Source organism: Natator depressus, chromosome 7, assembly GCF_965152275.1.
Source record: "Natator depressus isolate rNatDep1 chromosome 7, rNatDep2.hap1, whole genome shotgun sequence".
In the NCBI taxonomy this organism is placed as follows: domain Eukaryota; kingdom Metazoa; phylum Chordata; order Testudines; family Cheloniidae; genus Natator; species Natator depressus.
In genome coordinates, this window is record NC_134240.1 from 3,365,102 (window position 1) to 3,392,049 (window position 26,948).

Here is a 26,948-nt window from a genome sequence, read left to right on the forward strand (position 1 = left end):
TGTTTTCAGAGTAACAGCCGTGTTAGTTTGTATCCGCAAAAAGTAAAGGAGGACTTGTGGCACCTTAAAGACTAACCAATTTATTTGAGCATAAGCTTTCATGAGCTACAGCTCTCTTCATCGGATGCATTCACACAAAGTGCTGTGTCTCTTTGGAGCAGCAAAACCATGGCCTCGCCTTCACTTCACCTCCCCCACACTCCTTTCCACAGGCTAGAGATGGTGGGGGTACTATCCTGGAGCAGGGCATCCACTCTAGGAGAACATGGCTGGCCCCCGTGCAGGCTTGCAGCAGGTAGTGCTCCTGTACAATAACCACCCCTCACTTCTTCACACCACAAGCTAAGCTTCAAAGGTCAACTGAGTGCACTGTTGGCACATAAGCACCAAGGTGTATAAACCTCCCAAGCTATTATTGCAGCCAAAAGTTACACATATTAGAAACAATTAAGTCTCCCAAAGCAAGAATCCCCAAAGGACAATTGTTGCAGCCACTCTCTTCCCTTAGAGTCTGGTTCTCCTGTCTTTGCCACACTGATTTAGGAATACTCCCCTCTGAAACCGAGGAACTGGATTTCTAAGGGGCTCCCTACTGCATGAGATTTCACACGTAAGGGTTGCACATTTCTCTCCTTCCTCACCCAACTCTCAGAAAAGACAAGATTCCTAGTACCAGACTGTGCCCAATATTAACATCCCAGACAATTCTCTAATCTAACAAAAGGTCTTACTAATAAAAAATCTACAGTGTCCACGATAGATGTGGAATGTGCCTGACTGCTCGGGGTGGGGGGGCAGGAAGGGAGAGGGTGATGGGGTTTCTTGCACTCTCATACCCAGATGCAGGAATAGGGCATATCGAGGCCTGCCAGTACTCTGGGTTCTCAAAGGAGCATGGCGATAGTCCTACCTACCTCTGCACTGGCCAGTGGAGCTGGCCATGTGTTTTGGGGAGAACATATAGCACCCTTTGAAACAGTACAGAGCCACTTGCACACCACCCGTGTGTAACCCACACTGATACTCTGTGTCTCTCTGTCTCCCTCTATTGGCTGGGAGGTTTACGAGACTGCTGCCGACTTCAAGCGAATGAACCTAGATATTGTATCTCAGGCAATCGAGGGTCATCATTTTGGATCCACATATCCCAGATTCGATTCCTGATGATGATGATCCAATCCCCCCAGGTGATCATGTTACAAATAAAGTCACAACCCTGAAGTAACTGGAGCCTAATCTTGACACATGCTGGGAAGATCAATGAGGCAGAATCCCTTCAGGAGATGGAGGGCAGACCCATGCCACCCCCAAAATATATTTACTTACAATTCTTTGTTCCTGTTAGCCCTGCTGAGGCAGCACACCTCTCGGTGCTTGAACTGGGTTACAGTCTGGCTCACACCTCATCAACTGAATTGTTAACTAAATTCCAGTTCCAGGGGCCTTATTACTGGTGGTGTGGGAGCCAGAAAGAACAGGTTGAATTTGCAGGACTGGCAATTAGGAAAAAGCAGCATTTTCAGTTGTAAACTGAGCAAATGCACTACAGAGCCACCAAGACAAAACCACTGAGCTCCATGATGCCATTTTTACAGAAGCACATTTCAGACTATAACTGTACTTTAAGAACGATTACAGCAAATTCAAGACTCCCACCCTACATTCCTTTTAAAGATGGAATTTCAGCCTTACAAGTTAATTAAAGCCACCACCTGGAGTGAGCTGGCTTTCATACTGATTTCCTTTGTCTCGCTAATTCATAAGCATTAATATTTTATTTTCTACTGAAAAAACAAAAATGAAAAGGAATGTCTAAGTGTGCCAAAGACAAGGCAGATAAAATTATTGCAATAAAGCACAGGAAATACACTTGTTACTGCCAGGTCTTTAAACAAATGCAGCATTATACAGGCATTTTACAGGCATACAACTGCAAATTGCTCTATTTTACATACTGTATTCTCTCCTTGGCATCATGATCTTTTCCATTTTTTTCTGATTATAATGAGGGAGAGAAAGGGCTGGGTTTTTGTTTTTATTATCCGAACATTTGTTCAACGGAAAACAAAGACCCCATTATAGATTACACCACACGAGCTATTAAAACAATTTGCCAGTGTAAAATGTGCTGCAAAACTCATTATGGGACAACAAAACTAAACCTGTGTACGTAAATGTATCTACCAAACAGAGAGCAGTAACTATAGAGCTAAAGTTGATAGATCTTTAATTATTTAAGAAGGAAAGAAGCTTGTAATAATTAAGTTTTATAGGCTCCTTAAACCTTTACTCCTAGCTCCCCATAAAACTTTAAAAAACAAACATTTCCATCTGAAACACCTTTTTATATTTAACAATCAAATTTACCAGTTCAATGTACTAATAGACAAAGTCATTAATCATTGTTTTAAAACTTCCACATACAGGAGCTATAAATTTTAATTTTAATTACAATCAGACCTGGATATTCCGTACACCATTGTATTGTCTAGGTACTTGCAAGAGCCAAGTCTCTAAGAGTGATTGTATCAGTAATATTTTCATTTGATTGCTTTGAAAATATGACTAAAAATAGGATTAATTAATGAATCAGATACAGGGTGCGTAGCGTGCCAGAGACCTAACAGATCGTTACCAGCCCATTTTCCGGCTCCTCCTGGACCACCTTTTACGTTTTTGGCTGCACTTCTCCCCCTCCCCCACTCCTTATATATGCATGCCCTATCCATGGCCCCACAAAGTTGCGGGGCCTCCTCGTCAACTTCCTCCTAGCCATGGCCAAGGTGGCCATCTAGAACATCAGGGAGAGGATGTTGGCTGAGAGGGTTCTTTGAGACTGTGGGGTCTATTTCCAGTCCTCCCTCCATTCACATATCTGGGCAGAGTTCCTCTGGACAGAGTCTGCTGGCTCCCTTGACACCTTTGAGGAGCAGTGGGCGCTGCCCAGGGTTCTCTGCTCAGCGTCCCCTGCAGGTTCCATATTTTTGACCCTTAGACCTTCACACCCGTCCTTGTTATATTTTCCGTTGTCCTCTGTTTTGGGGCTCTGTGTTTTCAGGCTCTGTGGATCCTCCCTATAGGCTGGGGGAGGGTCTTTTAGCCATGGGCGGGCTTGTGCCCGCTCACCTCCCCAGAACCCAATAGAACAGATAGTTCTCACTCAGTACTTTAAAATAGCTTATACACTGGTCAGTTAGGGACAGGAAGTTTCTATAAATTCTAAGGGTACGTCTACACTAAAAATGCTATAGTGTAGATAGTTATTACAGTGATGGAAGAGGTTCTTCTGTCCCTGTCATAAATCTACCTCTCCGTCAACCCACTGCTGTCTACACCAGGGCTTAGGTCAACTCATCGGGTATGACATTTTTCACAGCCCTGAGAGATGTAGTTAAACTGACCTAACTTTGTAGTTTAGACCAGCCCTTACTCTAATATTTTTGGCATAAAATCTTAAACAAACATCTCTATTCTGTAACAAATACCTGGCACTCAAAAAAGGCATATAAGGAAGGTTATTTGAAAGGGAGTTGTGCACAGGGGATTTTGTATCTTATGCTTAGTAAGAAGTAATGCCACACCCAGGAAGGACAAAAAGCTTTTAATGAAAATCAGCGATTGTAAACATGCCATTAACCCCCCAAAACGGGTTTGGAATACGTTTGACAATTCAAAAAGTTGATTTGTGTGTCTATTCTCCACCCAATATTTACACTTAGATGGGATTTTAAAAAATGCAAAGCACTGCCCTAACTCTGCCCCCATAGGGCTTTAACTATTGAATTCCATGGGAGCAGACCAGACCCATGTTGAACACTTTTGAAAATCCTACCCTGGACTTCTACTGAAATTAGTGGGAGTTTCACACAAACACAGGGCCAGGCACAGATGGCCCCGACTGCCTCCTATGGGGGCCCCAGAGTAGAGGCACTTAGCAGGAGCCCGCTCAAAGGAACTTCCAGAGTCTGTGATACACCACCACACTTCCTACTATGTGTTTAGACCCATTGTTGAAAACAAGACCCATCTATCTATTAATTTTTCCTCAGAAAATGTATGTGATTAAACAGGTGGTTTGCTTAGTCCATGCCTACGCAGAGTCACGGACACAAGTAAATTTTGTTTTCAAGTGACCTGTCTTTAAAATAGTCACCTGAACAACTTTTACCACCATTTGACAAATACTGTACATTTAACTCCAAGAAAACACATTGAAAATGCTCTGAAAAGCATTTACTTACATCTAAAATTATGTGACAGCATTAACAAGGAAATAACCTGCTTTTTTCAGCATAATATGAAATTTAAATAGAAGTACCTTCTAGACTTAAAAATCCTTTTAGAAGCACCTGTTTATTTATACATCTTCAGTGGTGAAAAGGTCAGCAGAAAATTCACCTCTAAGGTCACAGTTGCTAAGCAACCATTTTCAGAAGTTCTGCAACACTGATCAAGCATATTACATCCCACTGACTGGTTTCAGAATAAATATGAGTAACATCTTACCTGGTCTTCAGAGTGAGCAGAGTTCTCCTTCTCCTTGGGACACTGAGTATCTAGAGCCCATGAGTGTTCACTTCAGAAGCTTTTATGAAAAGGATACGCCCAGGGACCACTGGCTTCCTGTTTACAAGAGCGAAGGACAGTTCGGTCTTCAGAAACACAACCGAGGGCTTGATGAGGTGTTGTCCAAATCGGAACGACATGATCAATCCCAATACTCAGGATCTATCAGAGACAATAATGGAGATGATGAGGGCATGTGCATAATTTGCAGAATGATCATATGAATAAGATCATAACAATTTGGGAGGAGGAGTGGGTGTGTGTGTGGGGGGGGGGGTGGGAAATGAGTGAAGCCCATTTGATTCACCAAGGCTCCTTGCACTTTTAGCACATCACTTCCCCCCTTCCCCACCCCATTTGGCATCTATTTGGTTACCAAAGGACTTCTCAAGATTTCCATAAACATACTATTCTCTGTCTGGAAATGGCTGTTTAATGTTCCAAATGTACTGATTATTATTGTTAATTTCCTTTTTTAACCAGTTGTGTATCATGATCTTGGCATGGCTACAGAAGACAGGACTGAGTGTTGACCATATTTCTCAACATTTTTCATAGGGTTCATTTATTTGTACAGAATAAGCTTGGGAAAGCATAAACAGTATCTTGCTGAACCCTGAATCACAATTCATGTTAATACATACAATGATTAATAGAACAGAGTAATTACATATTCCAGATCAGAAAAAGCAGAAATTATTCAGTAGAACAAATATAGCCAGAATGAAGTAATAAAAAAATAACCATTTACACTTAGTCTAACCTCTGATGGCAGATGGAAAGAAAATCTGAAGAAAAAATATATGAGGAATCTGCAAGATTTTGCAGGATTGGTGTTAGCATTCAGCCAGTAGAACTAACAGATGCTCACTTCCATTTACTCTAATCTGCCATCAGCGTTTCTTCTTACGGCTTGTTTACATGGTACCTTAGTCTGCACCAGCTAGGTTGTAAATCCTACTGTGTACAAGTGTGGCATGCATGAACTGGATCACATGAACTAAAAGATCCCTAGTGCACATAGCATAGTACTGTTTGAAATGGGAATACATTAAAGCGCACTAGAGAACTGTTAGTGCTCACTAGCAGGGCCCACACAGGTCAGTTAGTGTGTGACATGCTGGTGCACATTACAACTTGCACCCCAGGTGATGCAGACTATGACATCATGTAGACAAGCCCTTAAATAACTCAAGCACAGCCCTGGGAGGCCGCCATCTAGGACTCCAAATTTGATTTGATAAAATACCTAGAAATCCCATACAGAGTTAATAGAGAAGCTGCAGGGCAAAACATGAAGCAATAAAGGTCATGGGCAAGAAATACATTATGTGAGCCCTACCTTGTGACACAATATTTAAAACAAATCCCAAGCGCTATAATATGACATCAGAACAATAACCATAGCAATTTCATGTAGGAAATATTAACACAACAGGTGATTATATTTTCAGGTAATACACTAGAAAGTATCCTGGTAGATCTCTGTAACAATTGGGTTAGTCCTTTTCTCAGATCTATAGCCCATGGAACATAGAAGGCTGGAGAGGGGACTACAGGATCCTCAAACTTCAAGCTTTAACATCTGGTGCCCCTTTCCAGTAGCTGTGTGTCAAATTCAGTGTCCTAGAAGATATATCTTTTCTTGCAGTCATATTAAAACCAAAACTTGGCCAGATATATCATTAAGGCTCTGTTTAGCTACTAGAAGCTTCACTTAACAGATGGGAATGCCTTTTTTGTTGTGGCTGGGCTCACGTCTGGGAACATAAGTATTGTTATGGCCTTCGCCCAGTAAAATATGCCTCTTCTTTCCTAGCTGCCAGCAGCAATTGTTATTTGTATTTTTATTGTGAGTGTTTATCACCCTTATTAACACACACACACACACACACACACACACACACACACTTTTAGGTACTACGATCACAGATAGAGTCTGCTTTATTTATTGGAGGAAACATTTCTCACAAAGAGGCAGAACCTGCTGAAGAGAGGTATGGAATAAGCAAAACTGCTACCTAGTGATGGAACTGCTACCTAAGTTTTCTACTAGCTAAAGAATCAAATGCACCACACATTCCCTTGCACCTGGCACCAGTAAATATAGAAATCAATGTACCACCAGCAGTGCTCTCTCACTTCCAGGTTACTGGCAGCTGGAAGCAGTGTCCAGAAGACACAGGCGCCTCTTTTAAATAGCGCCAGATCCTTCTGTCGACTTCAATGAAGCTAGGCCAATTTACACCAGTGAGGATCTGGTCCATATTGTGTAACTCAGCAAATGTCAGACGGGTGAATAGACACTACTATTTTCTGTTGCAGAATCATGGATTTCTCATTGATTGTCTTAGACAGACCAACATAACAATAAGACAGACTGAATTCATGAGAGCTATGACCTTCTTCAATGTAGGGTCGTATTTAGATTTGTTTTCCCTAACCCATCTGTAAATGTGTGCCTACCATTTGACAAGCATGACCATTTGTGTTCACAAACAACAATTCAGAGAAATTTGGCAGTCTAACATCGAACGAAAAAATTTGTGCACACAGATTCTCTTTTCCTGGCCCAAAACAGTAGGCGAAAATTTAGGCTAATACCCTAACAGATAAATATCTACTACAAGGTACTAAACACCCTCTTCCTCCCGCCGCCCCTTGAGAAGTGTAGCTGTGGGTGCTCAGCCCTTCTGAAAAATCGAAACCCTTAATTTTAACACTTTCTATTGTTTAAAAATGTTGGTTTTTTAAAGAAAAAAAAGCGTTAAGCAAAATGTTCCGGGTCTAGTACCAAATTTCATCCTTCTTAATTCAAAGTGCATCCAATTTTATCCCCTAAACATAAAGTTTATAATAGCAACACTCATTCACCCTTCCTCCTACAGGCTCTGGTGTGGAATCTACTGTGTGGGGGAAGAAAGCCCAGGTGAACTGCAAGCCTCTATAAAGCCAGAGAAATGGGCTGTTTTTAGAAATACGTCTCGCACCACAGAGATTGGGTTAAATAGATTTAAACATAGGCCTATGTTGCCAGAAAGGAGGAAAACCGTCCGTAGCCTTGAGGAGCAAATACCAATTTGTCAAACTATTGCTATTTGTGAACAGGAAAGACGCAAAGTTTCCTTGCGTGCACGTTACAAAGCAGATGACAACTAACAGCCCAAGTGGAGTGGACTACTGCCTCTTTGGACTCCGGCAGGTCCTCTCCCTCCATTCCTGCCTCTTCAAGATAGTATCGTTCAATGGCCATTCTCCTCTCCTGTCATTCTGAGCACATCCCTCCAGCCTTTGAATCCCCAACCTGCATTCACTTCCTCTTGCCATCTGCATCAAGTTCAAACGTTTCTGATCCTCATGCTCAAGGCTCTGAACAATTCCATTCCTTTTACGAAGCTCTGTGTTCATTTCCTGCTACTTCCAGGCTAGGGTGTACCCTCCCCTTTCTCTGGTCTTATCCCTGCCAGGCTGTCCCTGCACACATCGCGGGGGGCGGAGGGGGGGGTGATTCCCAGAGGGCCAAGGCATACTCATGCTAAATAACTCATGCTAACTAGCCGTTGTGTTGCAGCAGGAGCGGCGGACCAGGCTAGCCACCCTGAGGACAGAGCTGCCAAGACCTGCGAGTACGCACTCGGCATGGCTAGCCCACGCTACCGTGTCTACACTACTCCTCTTAGCCTGCTAGCTTGACGACAACGAGCTTGAGTTTGTCTGCGTGAGCTGGCTCCAAGGGCAGGGGTAAGCCATCTTCTACACGGCCTTGCACCAGCAGCCAAGGACAAAAATGCCTCCCCACCCCATCCCTACAAAAGCACTTTTCTTTTTATCTATCAGTTATATTTCAGAAGCACAGAGTGGCCTCAATCAGCTTGGAGCCCTGCTGTGCCAGAGGCTGCATAGTAAATACCAGCTCCCAGCCCCGATGAGCTTACAAGCTAAAAAATGTGAAATATAAGGCGAGTGAACAAACAAGCAAGGGAAAAGGAGGGACAGAGGAAATAGGATGTTTTTGTGTCAGTCATAGCAATCATTTTAAAAGCCCTGTGGCACAGAAGGTGAAAGGTTGTGTTCTGCAATACCCACTTCTCATACGAGCAGCACGGAATCAAAACAGCAATAACTAAACCAGAATGTCAAAAACCTGAACAATCTGCAAGAACCACTTATTGCTTTTGATTTAAAAAGCAAGCTGAAGCCTCTAAAATAGAATTAGAGAAGCAGAGAGCCTGAGTTTCAGGCAATGCACCAGGAGAACAGGAGGCTAAGTTTGCTGCCATAGTCCGAGATAATAAAGCGTAAGGTGGATGACCTTGGAAATAAAGCCCAGATCCCACGCTCAAATAACGGAAACTCCAGGGAAGCTAGAAACTGATGACCTGGTGCTTTTTTATTCTAACTATCTCACTGAATTACTAGGGGCCTTAGTGTTTGTGGACTTTGCCTGTCTAATGATGGCTTTGAGACTCACTGTGAAAAATAATCAAATCCCACTCTAGAGTGTACCGTAACAGTATGCTGTGAAATTCTTCAAGTTGCAAAAAGAAACCAATATTAAGAACAGCAAGCGCCAAGGTTGACCTTGTTTTTAAGGGCTTCATGATTCACACAGTTTACATCAATTCTGTGCACTGGCATCTCCAAAGATGGAGAAGTTCTACACAAATTAAAACATCACTGCAGGAGTTGGATATGGGACAGGCAAGGTTAAATACTGAAAGGAGAGGAAAGCTATAAACAGTGTCTAGCCAGTCAAAACTTTTACAACAAAGCTGCTGGCACAATGCTTTCTAAAGGTCTAAACACAGCGAATCAGCTGGACTTAGGTAGGACACTGTTTGGTGCTTTTGAAGTCTATCTTGATTAAATTCTGGACTAGATTGTCCCTTTTGAGCCTTGAGCCTGCAAGGTGCTGATTACAATGGGAACTGAGGGTGCTCAGCACCTTGTCGGATGCAAACCTTTGGTGCCCAGTAGTATGGAGCAGCTGGGCTGCAGACAGCATCCTGAGAAGAAATTCTGTCATTACTCAGCTAGAATTTCTTCCAGAGGCTCCCGCACAGTATGCACTAGCCCAGCAGCTAATAGGGGTGCGGGATGCTGCCCCTCCTCCTGCTTCTGGGCATGGGCAGCTCCCCTTGCTGCCGGAGAGTGAGCCCTAGCCACAGCCCACTCTGTCTTAGTGCAGGCAGCACATGTCCACTGGGTCAGCAGGAGTAAGCAGCACCTGAGATCCCAGCACGACTGCACTGAGCATGGTAGGGTGTGTGTGTGCAGGAAGGGAGCTCCTTATACCGCTTGCCATAATATGCACCCAGTCAGATGCTGGCCACAATCTGGACCTCTGTGTGTTCATATTAAACATGAACTATGTGTTGCGAGGGCTCAGTTTCTATGGAGTCATCATACTGAATGCATGTCCTTTCTCTGTCCTTTAGGGCAACTTTATAAGAGAACTGTCAACTCTACTGAGGAGACCCCCTGTTTAACAAACTCAATACCGTGACTGAAATAAATGGATACAGTGTCCCCACCAAAAGAGGTTGGATCCTCAGTTTCCTTCCAGCATCGGGCACAAATTTACAAGGCTTCTTTTCTTTGCTTATATAAACTATGGTAGTATAAAGCAATTTGTACAACGATTTGTGCAGCCTGTGCTATGCTCTCCCCTTCTATTCCCCCACACCCCTGGAAACATTTGTTCTGTGGTGTGGGTTTTAAATAACTAGCTATTGGATTAATTAAAGATGGGTGTGCCATTCACACCCTCATGTACTTAAGATATTCCCATCCTGAGATGTCCTGATCCTTGAGACACCACCACTTCGTGTTATTTGTCACGGCATTTGCCAATTCCGGAAGGCTAACTACTAGCTGATTAGTATAAAGCAACAGTCCTGCAGCTGCCTAGTTGTGAACTCTGATAAAGTTCATCTCAGGTGTACGTAGAACACTAGGCCCACAGGTGAGACATCACAGTTAGGTTCACAGCTTGAAGTCATCTGGCTTCACGCTGCAGTTATATTACATTCAGTTTCAGAAGATCATTATTATAAATTCATTTCTGTCTTGACTCCTTCTGACGCAAGAACTTTAACATGGATTTTTACCAAATGTATAGATTGTATTCCTTTCGCTGTTTAGTAGTGGGTCTGTCTTGCTCCTGTCTCTTGTGCCAGTGACAGGGAGAACAAGGGATGATTAGAACTTTTTTTAAACAAAGAATGCTCAGTAGTCACCAGCATGCTTCATTTAAGCCGTCTTTTTTTTTTAAATTCTCTTGGGAGAAAAGGTCGTGCTTTTTCGGTATGTTTTTGGTGGGCTTATCAGTAGGTTAGTGCAATGCGTAGTCTTCTGTGCTCATAATCTATTGTAAAGCTAAAAAAAGGAAATGTGGAATGGGCGGAATTTAAAAGGTCGCGGCTGCTCAATGACATAATGCTGCACGGCTCGAAAAATCCAGAGGGCACTGAAGCAGGTAACTGCTGCCAAAATGGTAGGTTTTCACTCATCTGAATTCTACCCGCTAAGTGCTTGAAGGAGTTGTAAACTAGAAGAAATCTATCCAGCACATGGGTATGCATGCAGATAGAGGATAGGCAGGTCTAGTGTGAACCAGGCTTCCCCACTCACTGGAACTTGCTCACTCAGTCTGTCTGCTCCTCTTGGAGATTTTCAAATTGTCATGTAATGAGGTCACTGCCAGTTACAAAAGTAACAAACTTAATTAGGTGCAAGACGTTTCTTCTTTATAAATAGTCTCCTCTAGCACTAAGGAGGAAAATAGCATGATAAAGTTAGATGTAGCAAGAAAGCCATTCTTAATAAGAAAAGATTGAGCCCCAATTTAACAGGGTTACTCTTCCCACTGTTCTAATGAGAAGTATATTTACTCTCCTTCAGACTGCACTTGACAAACACACCAATTACAATGCGTATTTCATCTTGCTAATTAAGTCTCCTTCAGTTTGTGTTTCTGTATTTGAAGGTGGGGGAGGTGGAGGGCATAGAGTATTGCGGGGTTAATAAGGGCAAGCTCAGCCAGTGCACCAATTTTACAGCAACAAGAGGTCTCAAACCCGCAATTTTTTCTTTTCTTTTTTTTTTTTTTTTTAAAAAAAACACCTAAAAACCTTTTGTTAGGATTTTGCATTACAGCCCACCCATGGCAGATGTACCAAACTGTACTACAAAAAATGCTGCCATAGGCATCTATGATCAACTGTAAAATACAAAAAGAAAAGGAGGACTTGTGGCACCTTAGAGACTAACCAGTTTATTTGAGCATGAGCTTTCGTGAGCTACAGCTCACTTCATCGGATGCATTCAATGGAAAAATACAGTGAGGAGATTTATATACACATGTGCTTATGCTCAGATAAACTGGTTAGTCTCTAAGGTGCCACAAGTCCTCCTTTTCTTTTTGAGAATACAGACTAACACGGCTGCTACTCTGAAACCTTTAAAAATACAAGTTGTGATTTGGTAATTTTTCCAAAAAGCAAATTTTGATTTGCCATGATCATTTCCTTACAGGATTTCATTTTCCTCCTCACATCATTTTTATTTGATAAGTTCTCTGAAATTAGACCTTGTTCCCTTTTTCCTTTTTTTAAACTTTCTGTTTTGTTAGAAATACAGTCCTTAGTGCGGTTTGTACAAAACGCATGCTTTGAGGCCAAATGCTTTTTCAGAAAAAATAAAACAATTTAAGATGTCCAATAAGCTAGCTAAGTATAAATGGGATGAACTGGATATTTGTGAATTATTTTTGTACCTATTATAGAACAGTAAAGGAAGTTCAACCAATCACAATGTGAGACTGACTGATCATTAAAATACTATAAGTTTGAATGAGTAGGGCGTCCTGTACTAACAGTGATCCCATATCTTGGGAGAATTCCTGGCCACATTGACTTGAAAGGAGCCAAGATTTACCCCTTACATTTCTATAGAAAATTTTGTTCTACGAGATCTTGTTATAATGCAGACGGTCCTGGCCTGCTCCCTAGTGGTCAGGCACTAGGGTGACCAGATGTCCCGATTTTATAGGGACAGTCCTGATTTGGGGGTCTTTTTCTTATATAGGCTCCTATTATCCTCCCACCCCTGCCCTGATTTTTCACATTTGCTGTCTGGTCACCCTATCAGGCATGGCATCGCAAGTGAGTCCTGCTTTGGTTTTCCCCTCACCCAGGATAGACAAGCCCAAGTCGGACTTTAAGTACTAAGGAGTGCTCACTGCCCCTCTTTGGAGGGGCTCATTTATTAACAGACAAGCATAAGCATAGCATAAGCAGACCTTAACCCCAGCATTTTAGCTGGGAGACAGAGTAAATCCTAGATTATCTGTTCCCATCTGAGTCTACTGGTCACCTCTGTCCAGGCCCTTTTCTAGTAAGGCTCTCTCAACTCGGGTCTCTTCACCCAGAGCCAGGTCTCTTGCCGCTACCTGGGTAGAATCCTTCTTCAGAGCCACGGTCCATAGAGATCTGTCAACCGCAGCTTTTCCCTGGGATGGCACATAGTCCCCAGCAGGCTGGGCTTCCTCCCACTGTTTGCAAAATCCCTTTCTGGAGACCAGGCCTTCCTGGATACCAGCCTCTGCAGCTCTCTCTTCAGGAACCTCCTATCCCTAGGAGCATCTCCTTGGCTCCCTGCTCTGGTGAGCTCTCCAGAGGGTTCCCCATCCCCAGGAGCACACCCTCCAGGGTCCCTGCTACAGTGAACTCTCCTGATCAGCTCTCAGCAGCATCTCTTCTCGGGAGCTTCCTGTGTCCTCGGACATGCATTCCCTAACTAAGCTCAGGTTATCGTTCTATTAGGTCCAGGTGCTCCTTTACCCATTCAACTTTAAGTAGCCACCTGGGGCAGTCCATTACCCCTAAGTGAGCCTTCAGAAGGAAGTTGTGGCCAGACAGGGCTATGACTGATCCCAAAATACTTGTCCAGGTTGGAAGAGCAACAGCAATGTGAATCCCGCTTCCACCGAAGCCAAGAGCAAACTCCATCCATCCAGGGCTTTGTCTGTGTGTGTTTTGTTTTGTTTTTTTAATGGAGGCTTTGAACAAGAAGCACCAGAGCATCTTTAATGTCTATGAAGATCTGATAGAAACTTGTGTTAAAGGACCCTCACACTGTAAGTTGACTAGAAGTCAACCTCATAAGGATGAACAGCCTGAGAGTCACCATGGCTGAGATCTGAATGCGATTTCTTAACCACTGACATGCCATGCCTCTGGCTCTTGGAAATGGGGAAGCAGGTCAGAGGTTTTTAAAAATGATAATCTAACAAAGCAAAAAGCAGAGGTGTCTCATTTTTGTAAGGTTACTTCTGCTTACCTAAAGTGTTGTCAGAGGGCTGTCCCTTGAGATCTTAACATGTTCAGCTTCACTTCATGGTCCTAAATATTCTCAAGTCCTCATGTGGCACTCCTCTGACATCACTATAGGTAAGTACAAGTAAGCTTATAAAGATACAATATAAGATGTTGTAAAACAGACCACTAAGCACATATGTGCAAAATAATTAAGACTGATCCTATAATCGCTCAGGGCTAACATGGTTATATACTGCAGAAACAATTCTCCTTTCATGAGAGAATTCTTAAACTGGTCACAATTTGTCATTTTAGAGTAGTAAATATCGACCTGCTTGCTACTTAGGGAATTCAGGAAACCCTTACCAATTTTAATTATAAATATGGACAAAGCATTTTAAGTGGAAAAATAAAGAAACAATGAATGTTTTTCTCAGTGCCTTCACTTAAAAAAAAAAAAAACAAACTACCCCCAAATACCCCCTTCCCTGTAACTTTACAATGGCAAATATAAACTTGTTTCCTAAGACATTCAAAAATGTAGACAATTGGTGTGACACACTGTATTTTCCACTGAATGCATCCGATGAAGTGAGCTGTAGCTCACGAAAGCTTATGCTCAAATAAATTTGTTAGTCTCTAAGGTGCCACAAGTCCTCCTTTTCTTTTTGTATTTAAGGAAAGAAAATAAGTGCTCAACAAAAAATTAAGGCTAAATTCAGATTCTTTCATGACTTTTCTACATTGCACAGTTTTGCCTTTTATCCTGCAAAACTGTTCCCTTCAAATGTATTTTTCGCACTCCCCCCCAAAAGGGTTTGATTATGTGGAACATGACATTTCTACTCAAAACAACTCTGCATTCTCCACCATTTCAGAGTAATAATGCATAATGAACGAGAGCAACTCTGTGAGCAGTCTCCTGCTTTCTCTGCCACTCCATGATGTTTTCGCATCTGTTTCTCTCTTTTTTCTATGGATCTATTATAAGAATGAAGTCTATATAATTCAGCATACAGCTGTTTAACCTGAACACACCACAATGTTTGGCCTTGCTCTTATCAGCAGGAACTATTCTGTTATTTCTGATTAAAGCATCTGGAAACACACTAGGGAGAAAAAAAAGTGTTCTATACTTAGCAATACCCTCTGGCTCTGCTCACACAATGGGGCAAGGTCTAATTGCTTCCCTTCATTTCCTCCTACCTCAGAACAAGGTCCCTGTAGCACTGGCCATGAGGCACCTCTGCAGTGTCCCACTCCTCTTTTCTCCTTCACATGACTCCCTAAATTCCCCATAGTCCAAAGGAAAGTTAAAACATTCCCCACCTGGGTCCAAATTAGTAAGTCCTCAGGGACACACTAGCCCTCCAGGGCCCAACCCCAGTTCACTGTCTCTCCCCACTTACTGGGGGATGAGGGAGGGAAGATTCCAGTCCTCTTTCCTCCCTAAAAGCTGGGTCACACTTCAATAGCTGCGTAGAAGCCAGTCTTGCTCCTTGCAGCTGCTTCTTCAAGCTTTCTACATATTCTCAGGTGCCTGTTTCCTGACTATCTCCCCAGTTTACTGCCAGGTTTCCTACCTCTGGCAGTCTCAGCTACTCTTTCAGCTACACCTCTACTGGCAACTCCCTACTGCCTTTTGTATTGGGAATCACCTGATTCCTCTCAGGTGGGACTCATCTTGTAATCAGGGCTGGCTTAGCCCCAGGCTCTCCAGCCCAACGGCAAGTCTGTTACAGTCCCCAGCTAAAGACTCTCCCATCCAACAAACCAAAGGATAGAATTCAACTGCAGTTTTTGTTCCCCATCTGAAAAGCAGCAGCCAGATTACACAGTAGCATACGGCTCTGATTTTCAGAGGGGGCCTTAGGAAGTTCGATTCCCACATCCATTTGAAAATCCTGGTCTACATGCTCCAAGGGCTCGCCTACATGGGGATATCTAGGAAAATTAATCCAAATTAACTAAAGGTGTGAAATTGAAGTGGATAAATTAAACCACATGAAACCCATGTGAACAACCTCATTCAGAATTAAAGGGTAGTTCTACAAAGCAACTAGACACCTACAGCTGACCTGTGCCAGCTGACTCAGGTTTGCGGGGCTCGAGCTGCGGGGCTGTTTCATTGCTGTGTAGACTTCCAGGCTAGGGCTGCAGCCCGACCTCTGGGACCTTCCCACCTTGCAGGGTACTAAAGCCTGGGTTCCAGCCCAGACGTCTACACAGCACTGAAACAGCCCCACAGTCCGAGCTTGAGGCAGCTGGCACAAACCAGCTGCAAGTATCTAATTGCTATGTAGACATACCCAAAGTGGCTTTAATTCAGTTTAACTTAATTCAGTTCTATGGTGAATTAAACTAAACCAAATTAAGGCCACTTTAGTTCTGAACAAATAGCATCCACACAGGGATTTAATGCAGTTTAACTAATCCCCTTCAAACCCACATCTTTAGTTAATTTGGATTGATTTTCCTGGATGTCCTCAAGTAGACAAGCCCTTAGGGTGGTGTTTAATGCACTACATGGGTATACAAGAGAGGAGAAGAGTATATGGGAAAGCTTCAATTTTCACCACCTTCTATAGCAACTGGACAGGAATCCCATCAGAAGTGGACCAGCTTCTCTGCCAGCCAGCCCGTCATGGCCTTCATGGTATGGAGCCTAGGGGGATGGCCATGTTTCCAGTGAAGCTAGCATGTATGCTGCAGTCTGTAGCACATACCAGTCAGGGATGCTTTTCAAAGGAACAGCACTGTGTCCCCATTCTGGATAGCTAGGGTGTGTGTTATAGCCTACACACGACCAGCTCTGCTTCACTTCCCAACTCCTATCTATAAGGGTGGGGCTTCACCCAAGGCTATTTTCAAACCCTTGCACAGATTTTATTCTTTTTTTAAAGTGAATACTACTTGCCTTTTAGTGGTGACCTCTGCACCTCCATTGTATAGGTCTGCACGGAGAGTGTGTGACAAATCTCAACGTTTGACTAGCTAAGCAAGCCAATTGTACTCAGAATGGACCAGTTTCTTTAGTTTTTATGATCCCGTTAATGAATGTGAAGTTATACACTACCAAGAAGAACAGATGATTAAAGGTTGAGGAGACTAGAGAACTGGACAGCCCAACAAACTCACGAATGAAAAACAGTTTTGGGGGGGAAAAAAATGACATGAACATGTTAAAAATGCTCTAGGAACTTCAACTTGCACGACACGTACTTATTTAGAAAATAACTCATTTAATTCTTGACCATGATAAAACTGCAAGCTGAGGAGTTAAGCTAGCAATGTGTAGCCTTGGGGCTTTGCATACATGTCTGCCTGCCTGTGTGGATCTGGTTACAAGGTAAGGACCACAGTCTTTCCGTAAGAATCACCAGTTTTCAAATAATGCATAAGGTGCAAACATACCTCACTTCAAACACTGGCCACATATACTATCTTGCCCTCCACTCTGCTTTTTGTAGAACAAACATATAATGTGACCAATGTGAAACAAAATTCCACTCATGCATTCTAGTGGAGTTATTTTATGTCCATTTCACACCAGAATACACTAGCATTGACGGAGCACAAGGTAATGTTCCAGACAATATCTTTTAAATAGAATCCCATTTCAAGACTCCAGTGCTCAAAAGTGTTTGATTTAGTTTTACAACCATCTGAACCTGCATTTCTGTATCTGTCTTTTCTTACGTTAGTAGATGTAAGACTGAGATGAGGTCTCCTCTTCCTGGTGGTGGAATTGGCACCAAAAGTAGTAACTTTTCAAAATCAGAAATAAAAGCATCAGGAGTAGGAAAGGCCATTTTAATCAAAAACTCATCCCATGTAAAATCAACATATTCACCTGACCACTACACTCCTCTGTACATATTTTGCTCTGTTCATCACCACAATCTACATTAATAAAAATAATGGCGTTCCCAAACCTCTCCTAGATGTTAATCTACTAGCAAAATACTGTATTTTAAATGTTCTGGTTAGAACTAGTCATCCACACAGCTGTCCTGATGAATGGCGAAATTAGTTAGGTATTAAGCTTTGCCTGTGCAAGCCAAATACTGATGAATGAGGCCTTCAGCGTTGTAATAACGATAGTGAGTAATGGAACAACCAAAGGTTGTTAAGAAAGAACACTGAATAATGTATTACCAAGACGGAGATCAAGGAAAATATTTTTTATCAAGGAAATAAAAAGATTAATATTAATCATGGCTTTTTAAAAGCAGAAAAATGAAGTGCAAAAAGAAGAGAATTTCAGGTATTGCTACAGTATGCAGTGACTGGCTGAAATTATACTGTGAAAATCCATTTTCTAGGGTGACTCCCTAGGGCTACATTACATGCTAGAGGAAGAATAGAAGATTGTGCCATTTCTCTGAATACAAAGGCATAAGGAACATTCTACTTGGGTGAGGTGGAAATAGTGGGTTATAGAGAATAGTGAGCTGTGCCCGAAACAGCGGAGTTTAAATTTATTCCCTTCAAGGTCACAAAAATATAAGAGCGCTAACATGACAGAACAAGGACTGCTCTTTGGCTAAACCCTTCGGTGAATAAAGGCGGCTTTAAAAACCACAGAAAGCGAAAGAAGCCAGTATCTTTTAGTATTCCTATTTATTTCTTACATAGCACTGTACGAATGCACTTTATGACATTGTAAAAACACCCAGTAAAACCTGATCCTTCCCTTCAGTGGTTTACAATCTAATCTGGATTAATATAATTCAAATGTCTACAGGACAAGGCACAGGAGCTGGGGCAGGCTGGAGTTATAGAAAACTAGTAACAGGATGCTAAGTGAAAGAAGATTTTAAGAACAGGTGCCCAGGAAAAAGACAGCTCTTCTACAAGTCAGGGGCCCAGTGTGAAAGAGAACCCCAGTTTGAGAGAAGAAGGATGAGACAAAAGGGAGCATTATGGCAACAGGATTGTACAGAGTTCAGGGCCAGGATGGGAATAATAGGATTTTGTAAATTCATCCAAAAAACAGTAGTTTGCAGAGAGAGATGCTTTGCTACAACTCTGAGAGGAGCAGTACAGACTTCACAGTCCAGGAGAAGTGTGTGTCTGTGGGCGGGGGGGGGGGGGCGCTCTCTCTATATTATGGCAGCTTCCCAGGGCTGCCTGAGGGTCAACAGCATAGCACACTGCAGCCCCACATCCAAAATTCCCCTTCTTTTCCCAGCCTCACTCCCCATCCTCCCACCCCCATATCAGGGCTTGCAAGGGAGTCTTCAAGAGGCAGACTTATGGCTGTTTTCCACAGTGCCTGAACCAGGGGAATCCTTCCCTGGCCAGATCTGAGGCTTTTAGGAATGCTTTATGCTGCTCCAACTGTTTTTCTTGTCATAAAGGGACAGAGATGGGATGAGAATTTGTACCCAAGGAGTTTCTGTCATTAAAACACTTTAAAGGCTCTATTTGTGCCCTGAGGTCTGACAAAATTAAGATATTTCAGGAGTGGGGCATGAACTTCCTCAGGAACATGACAATCAAAGGGTTCAAAGAAATAGTATTTTAGCATTACAGTAGAAGCTCAGAGTTATGAAAACTAGAATTACAAACTGACTGTCAACTACACATCCGATTTGGAACCAGAATCAGGCAGCAGCAAAGACCAAAACAAAACAAAAAAACAACTCACCAAATCACCCAAATACAATACAGTATTGTGTTAAATGTAAACTACTAAAAAAATAAAGGGGAAGTTTTAAAAAATTGACAAGGTAAGGAAACTGTTTCTGTGCTTGTTTCATTTAAATTAATATGGTTAATAGTAACATTTCAAAGCTGTATTAAGTCAATGTTCAGCTGTAAACTTTTGAAACAACCACCATAACGTTTTGTTCAGAATTACAAACATTTCAGAGTTCTGAACACTCTCTGTTCCCAAGGTGTTTGTAACTCGTAGGTTCTACTGTAATAACTGTTTTGTGCTCCACAGCATTTGAGAATGCACTGTAGCTTATTATATACCACCGTGTAGGGGACATATAGGACAGCATACGAGTATGATCCAGTGCACTGATCTACCTAATGGTTTGTCATTATGATATTAAAGAGATGGCAATTATATTGCTACTCTAAGAAACCCACTGTACTCCCCAGAGATACATAAGAGAAGAATCAAGTGTTGAGCACTCAGGGCCCAAACTCATCTGTATAGAATCAGTTGACCCAGTAGTGAAAGAAGAAATATGCCTTCTATTCAAAAATTCTTAGAACAAATCATGTAATTTGTCGTGTTTGTCTTGTTTTTTTAATAAAACCAAACTAAATTTACTAATAAGCGCAGCTAATACCACCTCTTTAGTACAAAACCACCAGAAACAGACAAACATCCAGTTTCTCTTCTTCAGAAGAAAGTACTTTAAAATAGAGATAAAACATTGTAGAGAGGAAGTAAAGTCTAACCTTATAAACAGAATCGCAGCCAAAGGCAATGATTACACGGTTGGAATGCCCAAAGATTCCACAAACAAAATCATAAAAACAAATGCACAGCAATACTTGAACACCAAATAAAATAAAAAAATAAAACAAAACAATGTACAGAAAAATAAGAGAGTGAGAAGTTTTGAAATAAGATTTATCATATGTAATCTCATTCTCAATGCAATGTGTTGAAATCATCAGAAGTTAGTGTTACCCCTGTGTGTACTACTCTGCATTTGTCATGTTCTTAGCATTTCCTATAATACTTGAGTGTCCTCAAGAGCATTTTTATCTTGCTGTATTAATAAAAATGCATAATATAGATATTTGGAGAATAAGGCAGCTACTGCACTCCTGCCGACAATACTGAAGCTATACAGATTGAACAGATCAGGTAGTGAAATTTTACGATCAGATTTTCTTCTATATATAGACAATATTCCTAGATATTGATATTTCTTTATCTCTACAATAATCTAATTTTGATTTTTCTCCCTATTAGCGTTTTTTAAAAACCTACGTATACATTTATATGTGAGAGAGGCGGGTAAATCCCCATTTTGATATTCTGTATGAAAGATACCATATACAAACAGTACTGACTGTATCTTATAATTACATAACCCACCATCACTGTACCTGTAAACAACTGAATTATTTATGTAATGATTATATAGTATAATCTCTGTGTATATGTACAGGATGGATCTCATGACTGGAATACTGCTTAAGAGGGGTCTAAGCTTGTTCAGGGAGTCCAGGCAGGAAAATAAGGGGAGAAGGTATTGCATTATACATTACCTTGTTCTGAGGCAGCTGAAATTCTCTGGGTAAAGATAAAAGGGGAAAAAAATCAAGGATGACATACTAGTAGTGGCCTACTGTAGACCACCAAATCAGGAAGAGGAGGTGGATGAGGCATTTCTAGAACAGACAACACACACCCAAAACAAAACACCTGGCAGTATTGGGGGACTTTACCCAGACATCCGTTAGAAAAGTAATATGGCAACACACAAAATTTCCAATAAATTATTGGAATGTACAGGGGACAACATTTGTTTCAGAAGGTGGAGGAAGTAAATCGTGACAGACGTTTCAAACCTGATTCTGACCTACAGGAAGGAATTAATTGCGAATCTGAAGGTGGAAGGCAATTTGGATGAAAGTAATCTAGAAATGATATATTTCATGATTCTAAGGAAAGAAAGGACTGAGAACAGCAGAACAAGGACAATGGCCTTAAAAAAGCAGACTTTAAGAAATTCAGAGACCTGGTAGGTAATATCCTGTGGGAAGAAAATCTAAGGGAAAGAGGAGTTCAGGCGATCTGGCAAAGAGACAACATTAAAGGCACAGAAAGCTATTCCAATGCTGAGAAAAGGGGGAATAGTAAGATGCCAATATTTCTCCATCAGGAGCACTTTGACTGAAAATCAAAAAGGAATCCTACAAAAAGTGGAAATATGGACAAATTGCTAAGGAGTACAAAAGAATAGCACAAGCATGTTCAAAGTCAGAAACGTTAAGGCACAAAATGGGCTGCATGTAGTAAGGGACTAAGAAGAGGTTCTTTAAATATATTAGGAGCAAGAGAAAGATGACCGAAAGTAGCTCCTCTACTTAGTGAGGAATGAGAGTTAACTGACAACTTCAAGAAGGCTGAGGTGTTTAACCCCTATTTTGCTTCAGTCTTCACTGAAAAGGTTAATGGCGATCACATACTCAACACAATTTAATATTAACAACAAGGGGGAAAAAATGCAAGCCAAAATAGGGAAAGAACAGATTAAAGAATTTAGATAAAATTAGATGTAATCAAGTTGGCAAGGCCTGATTAAATTCACCCTAGGGTATTTAACGAACCCGCTGAAGCAATCTCTGAATGGTTAATTTTTGGGGGGGAACTCATGGAGAACAGGTGAGATCCCAGAGGACTAGGGAAGGGCAAACATAGTACTAATCTTTAAAAAGGGGGAACAAAGAGGACCCAGGGAATTAGAGACCAGTCAGCCTAACTTTGATACCTGGAAAGATACTGGAACAAATTATTTTAAAAAATCAATTTGTAAGCACCAAGAAGATAATAGTGTTATAAGGAATAGCCACCCTGGATTTGTCAAGAACAAATCATGCCAAACCAGCCTATTTCCTCCTTTGACAGGGTTACTGGGCTAATGGATAGGGAAAAGCATTAGACATGTTATATCTTGATTTTTGTCCAACATGATATTCTCATAAGCAACCTAGAGAAATGTAACCTAGATGAAGTCATCATCGGGTGGGTGCAAAACTGGTTGAAATACTGTAGTCAAAGAGTTATAAGTGGTTCACTATCAAACACAAGACATATCTAGTGTGGTGTCTCAGAGGTTAGTCCTGGGTCTGGTCCTATTCAATATTTTCATCAATGGCTTTGATAACGCAGTGGAGAGTATGCTTATAAAATTTACAGATGTCACCAACAAGGGGTTGCAAGCACTTTGGATGACAGGATTACAATTCAAAATGACCTTGACAAATTAGAGAATTGGTCTGAAATCAAAGGAAATTCAATAAAGCTAAACACAAATGGACTCAAATCACTTTAGTACATTACCCTGGGCCCCCTGCCATCTCTCTCCTGGGAGACAGCAATATCTCACAGTACAGAGAAGTTCAGGAGGAGGAGGATGGGTGTCTGTCTTCTTTCAATGCAACTAAAGCAGTTTCAGTTCCATGTCCTGGCCTGACATCCAGATTGTGATGGATCTCTAATGTTAGATTCAATTCGCTTGTAGTTGGAATTTGGCTAGCTTCTGTACCACCTTGCTCAAGTATGAGAGGTTTCACACAGGATGGTAATTGGCTAGAGCCAATGTATGAGTGGGTTTCCTCAGTTTGGGTCAGACATTAGCTATAGACTCAGCCTTCACGCATATGTTTCAAGAAAAAGTTAGCTGCTTTTCGGGCGAGTGTTGAAAACGACAATGTGCTGCTTCTGAACAAAGCTTATAGCAATTTTTTTTTCTGAACAGCTGAAACAGGGATGTAATTGTAAATTAAGTAATGTAAATTCAGTGATGATGACAGTGATGGTGTCAAAAGTGTTTCACTTGCAGTGATATGAAATTCATCCATGTCCTGTTTTGAAGTTTCATTCAATAGCACATTAGAACTTGAAGAATCTGTACTTTTTGAGACAAGCATGGTTCTTTTTCCCCCCGCTTATTAATCATTCTTGACAAAGTTTACATTTCACTTTAGAAAAATGATTTTTTATTACTTCAGTCTGTTCAATTGCTTCTTTGCTACTCGAGCTGGCCAGGGAAATTAATTTCAGTTCTGTGAAAATTTGAGCTTTCAGAAGTTTTTCCACCTCAAATTGAGACAATAAGCCAAAAACTCACATTTTCATGGAACTAAAATCACATAGTACTTATTTTTGAAACACCAAGAAGTGGTGTCAGGCAGCTTGCTGTTCTGGACGTTGGCCAACCCTGGAAGCCAGTTGGCACAGGCATCTGGAAGTGCTTCGGTCCCCAACTCCAATGTACTACACGTGGCAGGATACATTGGAACCATGGATGCTGGAAGCCCAGTCTGCCGAGGAGCTAGGTAGGTGAGCTGGCAGAAAACCAGACAAGGTACCACTGGAAGCTTGTTGAAATCACTAAATCTGAAACTAAAAACTAAACTGAAATCTGCTAAATGTATTAATTTCAACAAGTCGGCAAATTCTGACCCCCTCTATTTTCTAACACTTCCTTCAATTTTAGGAATGTTGCATCTGATACATTCATGCACTTGTGACTGGTAATCACTAATCACCCAATTGCTGTGTTGATCAGCAGCTTTCACGCGGACTACAATTATAACTAGAAACAAACAACTAATGAATTCAAACTGTGCAGACTGTTTTCAGCACATTCAGTGAGAGCGGATTCCAGCCAGCAGTCCCTAACATGTCTCTAATCACCAATGACTGCATCTATTCCCCTTTCCCCATTAGGAATTAAATGTATATTCATAAGTTTCTTATATTTCCTAAGAGGTCAAAAAGGCATGAAAAGAGTCTTGATTTTCAATCACCTTTTAGAATAGTTAAGAGTTTTCATTACGACCAGAATTAGAGGCTATTGTATCTATTACCAAAACCCAGTCAAATATAGTCCATTCTCATGTAAAACATCTCAACATTAAGTTCAAAACGTGAAAAACACAGTACTACCCACTTCTTTTTTCCCTTCTCATTAGTTGTGAAAATGTTTAATTCTTTTTTCAATTATTCTGGATTCTTAGCAAATTAGAAACTAACTTTTTCCAAAATGTGGGAATTTCTATGTCCAACCAGTTCTGATTATGAATTATGAGGATTTATGTTGCAAGTTAAGACTGGTTAGTTTCCTCAAAAGAGATTTGCAATTTTCTTTGTTTGTTGCAGTGTTCTGGAGGTTCACATGACACAACATATTTTTCATCATGTGCGGTACATATGGCATATAAAATTTAATTATCATAATTTTATTTAAAATGATCATAGTTTCAGAGTACCATTTCGGCAAAAAATATATTTGTGATGTTAATTCAGTATCAGAGTGAAAATCCATTTCCATTCTGCTTTTATGCTGATTTGATCATCAGGAGAGTAACTTTTACCATTGAAAATTTGATAAAAATATTAAATGTTTGAATAATATTCTTCTCACTAGCAAACCAACATCAAAGCAGGATGAGAGCCCATTTACACCTTTCTGCTGTTGGTTAGCTAATTTTGAATATAATGGTATAACTAGACTTTGGCAAAGAGAGATCAGCCTTATGTGATTAGTATCCATGAGATGTGGCGTATCTGATAACAGAAATCGACCACACCAGGATTATATCAAAATAAATCCATTTACTGAAGATGACCCCTTTCATCAGACATTTTCAGCACAGAAAATATGCCTTGCAGCTCTCATTGCTGTTATCAAATTCCCTATGCACCAGACTGAACAACTTACTTTATTTCAACTGGCCCTTGTAGGAGAAATATACAGCATTCAAACTCTTCAGTTACATTACAAGTTCAAAATGGCTTTGAAATGCATTTGAGAGAAAACTATAGGTAATGTGGTTCAGAAAAATTAATCTAAAATCTGATTTCTGCAAAAGGATGATGAAGTTCTGACCTTATTACAATATCTTACACAAAGCTGCAGTCTGGGTCAGAAGTACAACCAAAGTTTGTAGCTCAGTCAAAGCTTAAGAGATCAGGTATCCAAGCCTGAGAGCGCGTGATGGCTGCACAGAACTTCTTCCAGAAGTAGCTGAACGTTCCTACAGTGGAATATGCAGATGTTTGTAAATATGTGGCAACACTGCCTTCCTTCCCTTGATACCATCTAATCATAGTTATCCTCATCAAGTGGCAAACGTAGACAAGGGAAAATTTTCCTCAATGCCTGATGAGTGGGATGTGACCAAGAAATGCCAATTTCACTGTACACAACTGACTGCGTATTCAAGCACCAAAATAATTTTATATCAGAGGGGGAAAGTTACCAGCTTCAAAAGTAGCAAATGAATATTAAAAGCTATGGGGAAAATATGACCCATGTATATCCCTTCGTTTATAACTGCAGGTAAATGCAATCTGTACTTTAGGACCAGGCAACTAGAAAAATCGCAGGTTGGCATTCAGGTGTCAGCCATAACATTTGCTGAACTCCTAAACAATGCCAATGCTCTGATTCTCACTCATTGAAGTCAATGTGAGTTTTGCCATTGACTTCAGGATGCAGTAGGACAAGGTCCCAAAACTGAGCTGACGTGTCTATGAAACTGCTGGTCAATTGAGCTCATGCTCTAGGGATTGGAGCAAAGGTGGCAGGAAAAGAACAGAAGTGAGGCATGTTTCCTTCTGTCTGGCTCCAGGAATAGGATACCTTTAGCATAGAACTCATCTGGATGAATGCGCCCCCAGATGTCCAACTGCATGGAGTCTGAAGAATAGGCTCTTCCAGAATTGCCTCTTACTATCGTCTTGTCAGGATGCTAACACCATCATGCTATGACCTTGGCTAGGAGCATTGCTGCAATGCCACATCGTGATCGCCTTACCTGGAGCTGTTCTGCGACACCTTTAATAGATTCCCAGGCCACAACCTACTTCACTGGTGCTCACAAATTCTCTCACTATATCTCCAAACAATATTTTGTATTTACAGAAATCCTTCCTGAATTGTTTATTTTCCACACTAGTCTCCTCTTGCACTCAATCCCTATAGTTTCTTATTAGATTAATGACTAAAACATCTCAGGTTTCTATCAGTCACTCTATTTCACTTCAGGACAGTATACAATGTACCTCTAGCATTTACTAGTTTAGGCTCACATTCACAAGCTGAAGAGGACAAAGCTATACAGTCTTCTTGATTTTTTGTATAAATCAAACTACAATAGCATGATTTCAACATTCTCTATACCACATTGTGGCAGAAATACAAATACAGATCAAAACAAGAATGGAAGCTGTTAGGCTCCTAAACTCAACTTTGGCCTCCCACTTTTCTAAACATTGGCTACAGTTCTCTATGATGGGAGCTTTTTATTTATGAATAATTTGACTCTTACTCCATTTTTCTATAAACAATG

General features: G+C 41.1%; 1 protein-coding gene across 7 annotated transcripts in view; it reads right to left on the reverse strand.

Annotated features, from left to right (window-relative positions):
* The window catches only part of FHIT (fragile histidine triad diadenosine triphosphatase), a 1,060,586-nt gene that overhangs the window by 630,201 nt on the left and 403,437 nt on the right, over nucleotides 1-26,948 (reverse strand). For all 7 annotated transcript variants that reach the window (XM_074957364.1, XM_074957361.1, XM_074957360.1 and 4 more), the window contains one exon: nucleotides 4,604-4,728. In XM_074957364.1, coding sequence (XP_074813465.1) covers nucleotides 4,604-4,706 — 103 coding nt within the window. In that variant the 5' untranslated portion in view covers nucleotides 4,707-4,728. The remainder of the gene's footprint in view (nucleotides 1-4,603; nucleotides 4,729-26,948) is intronic.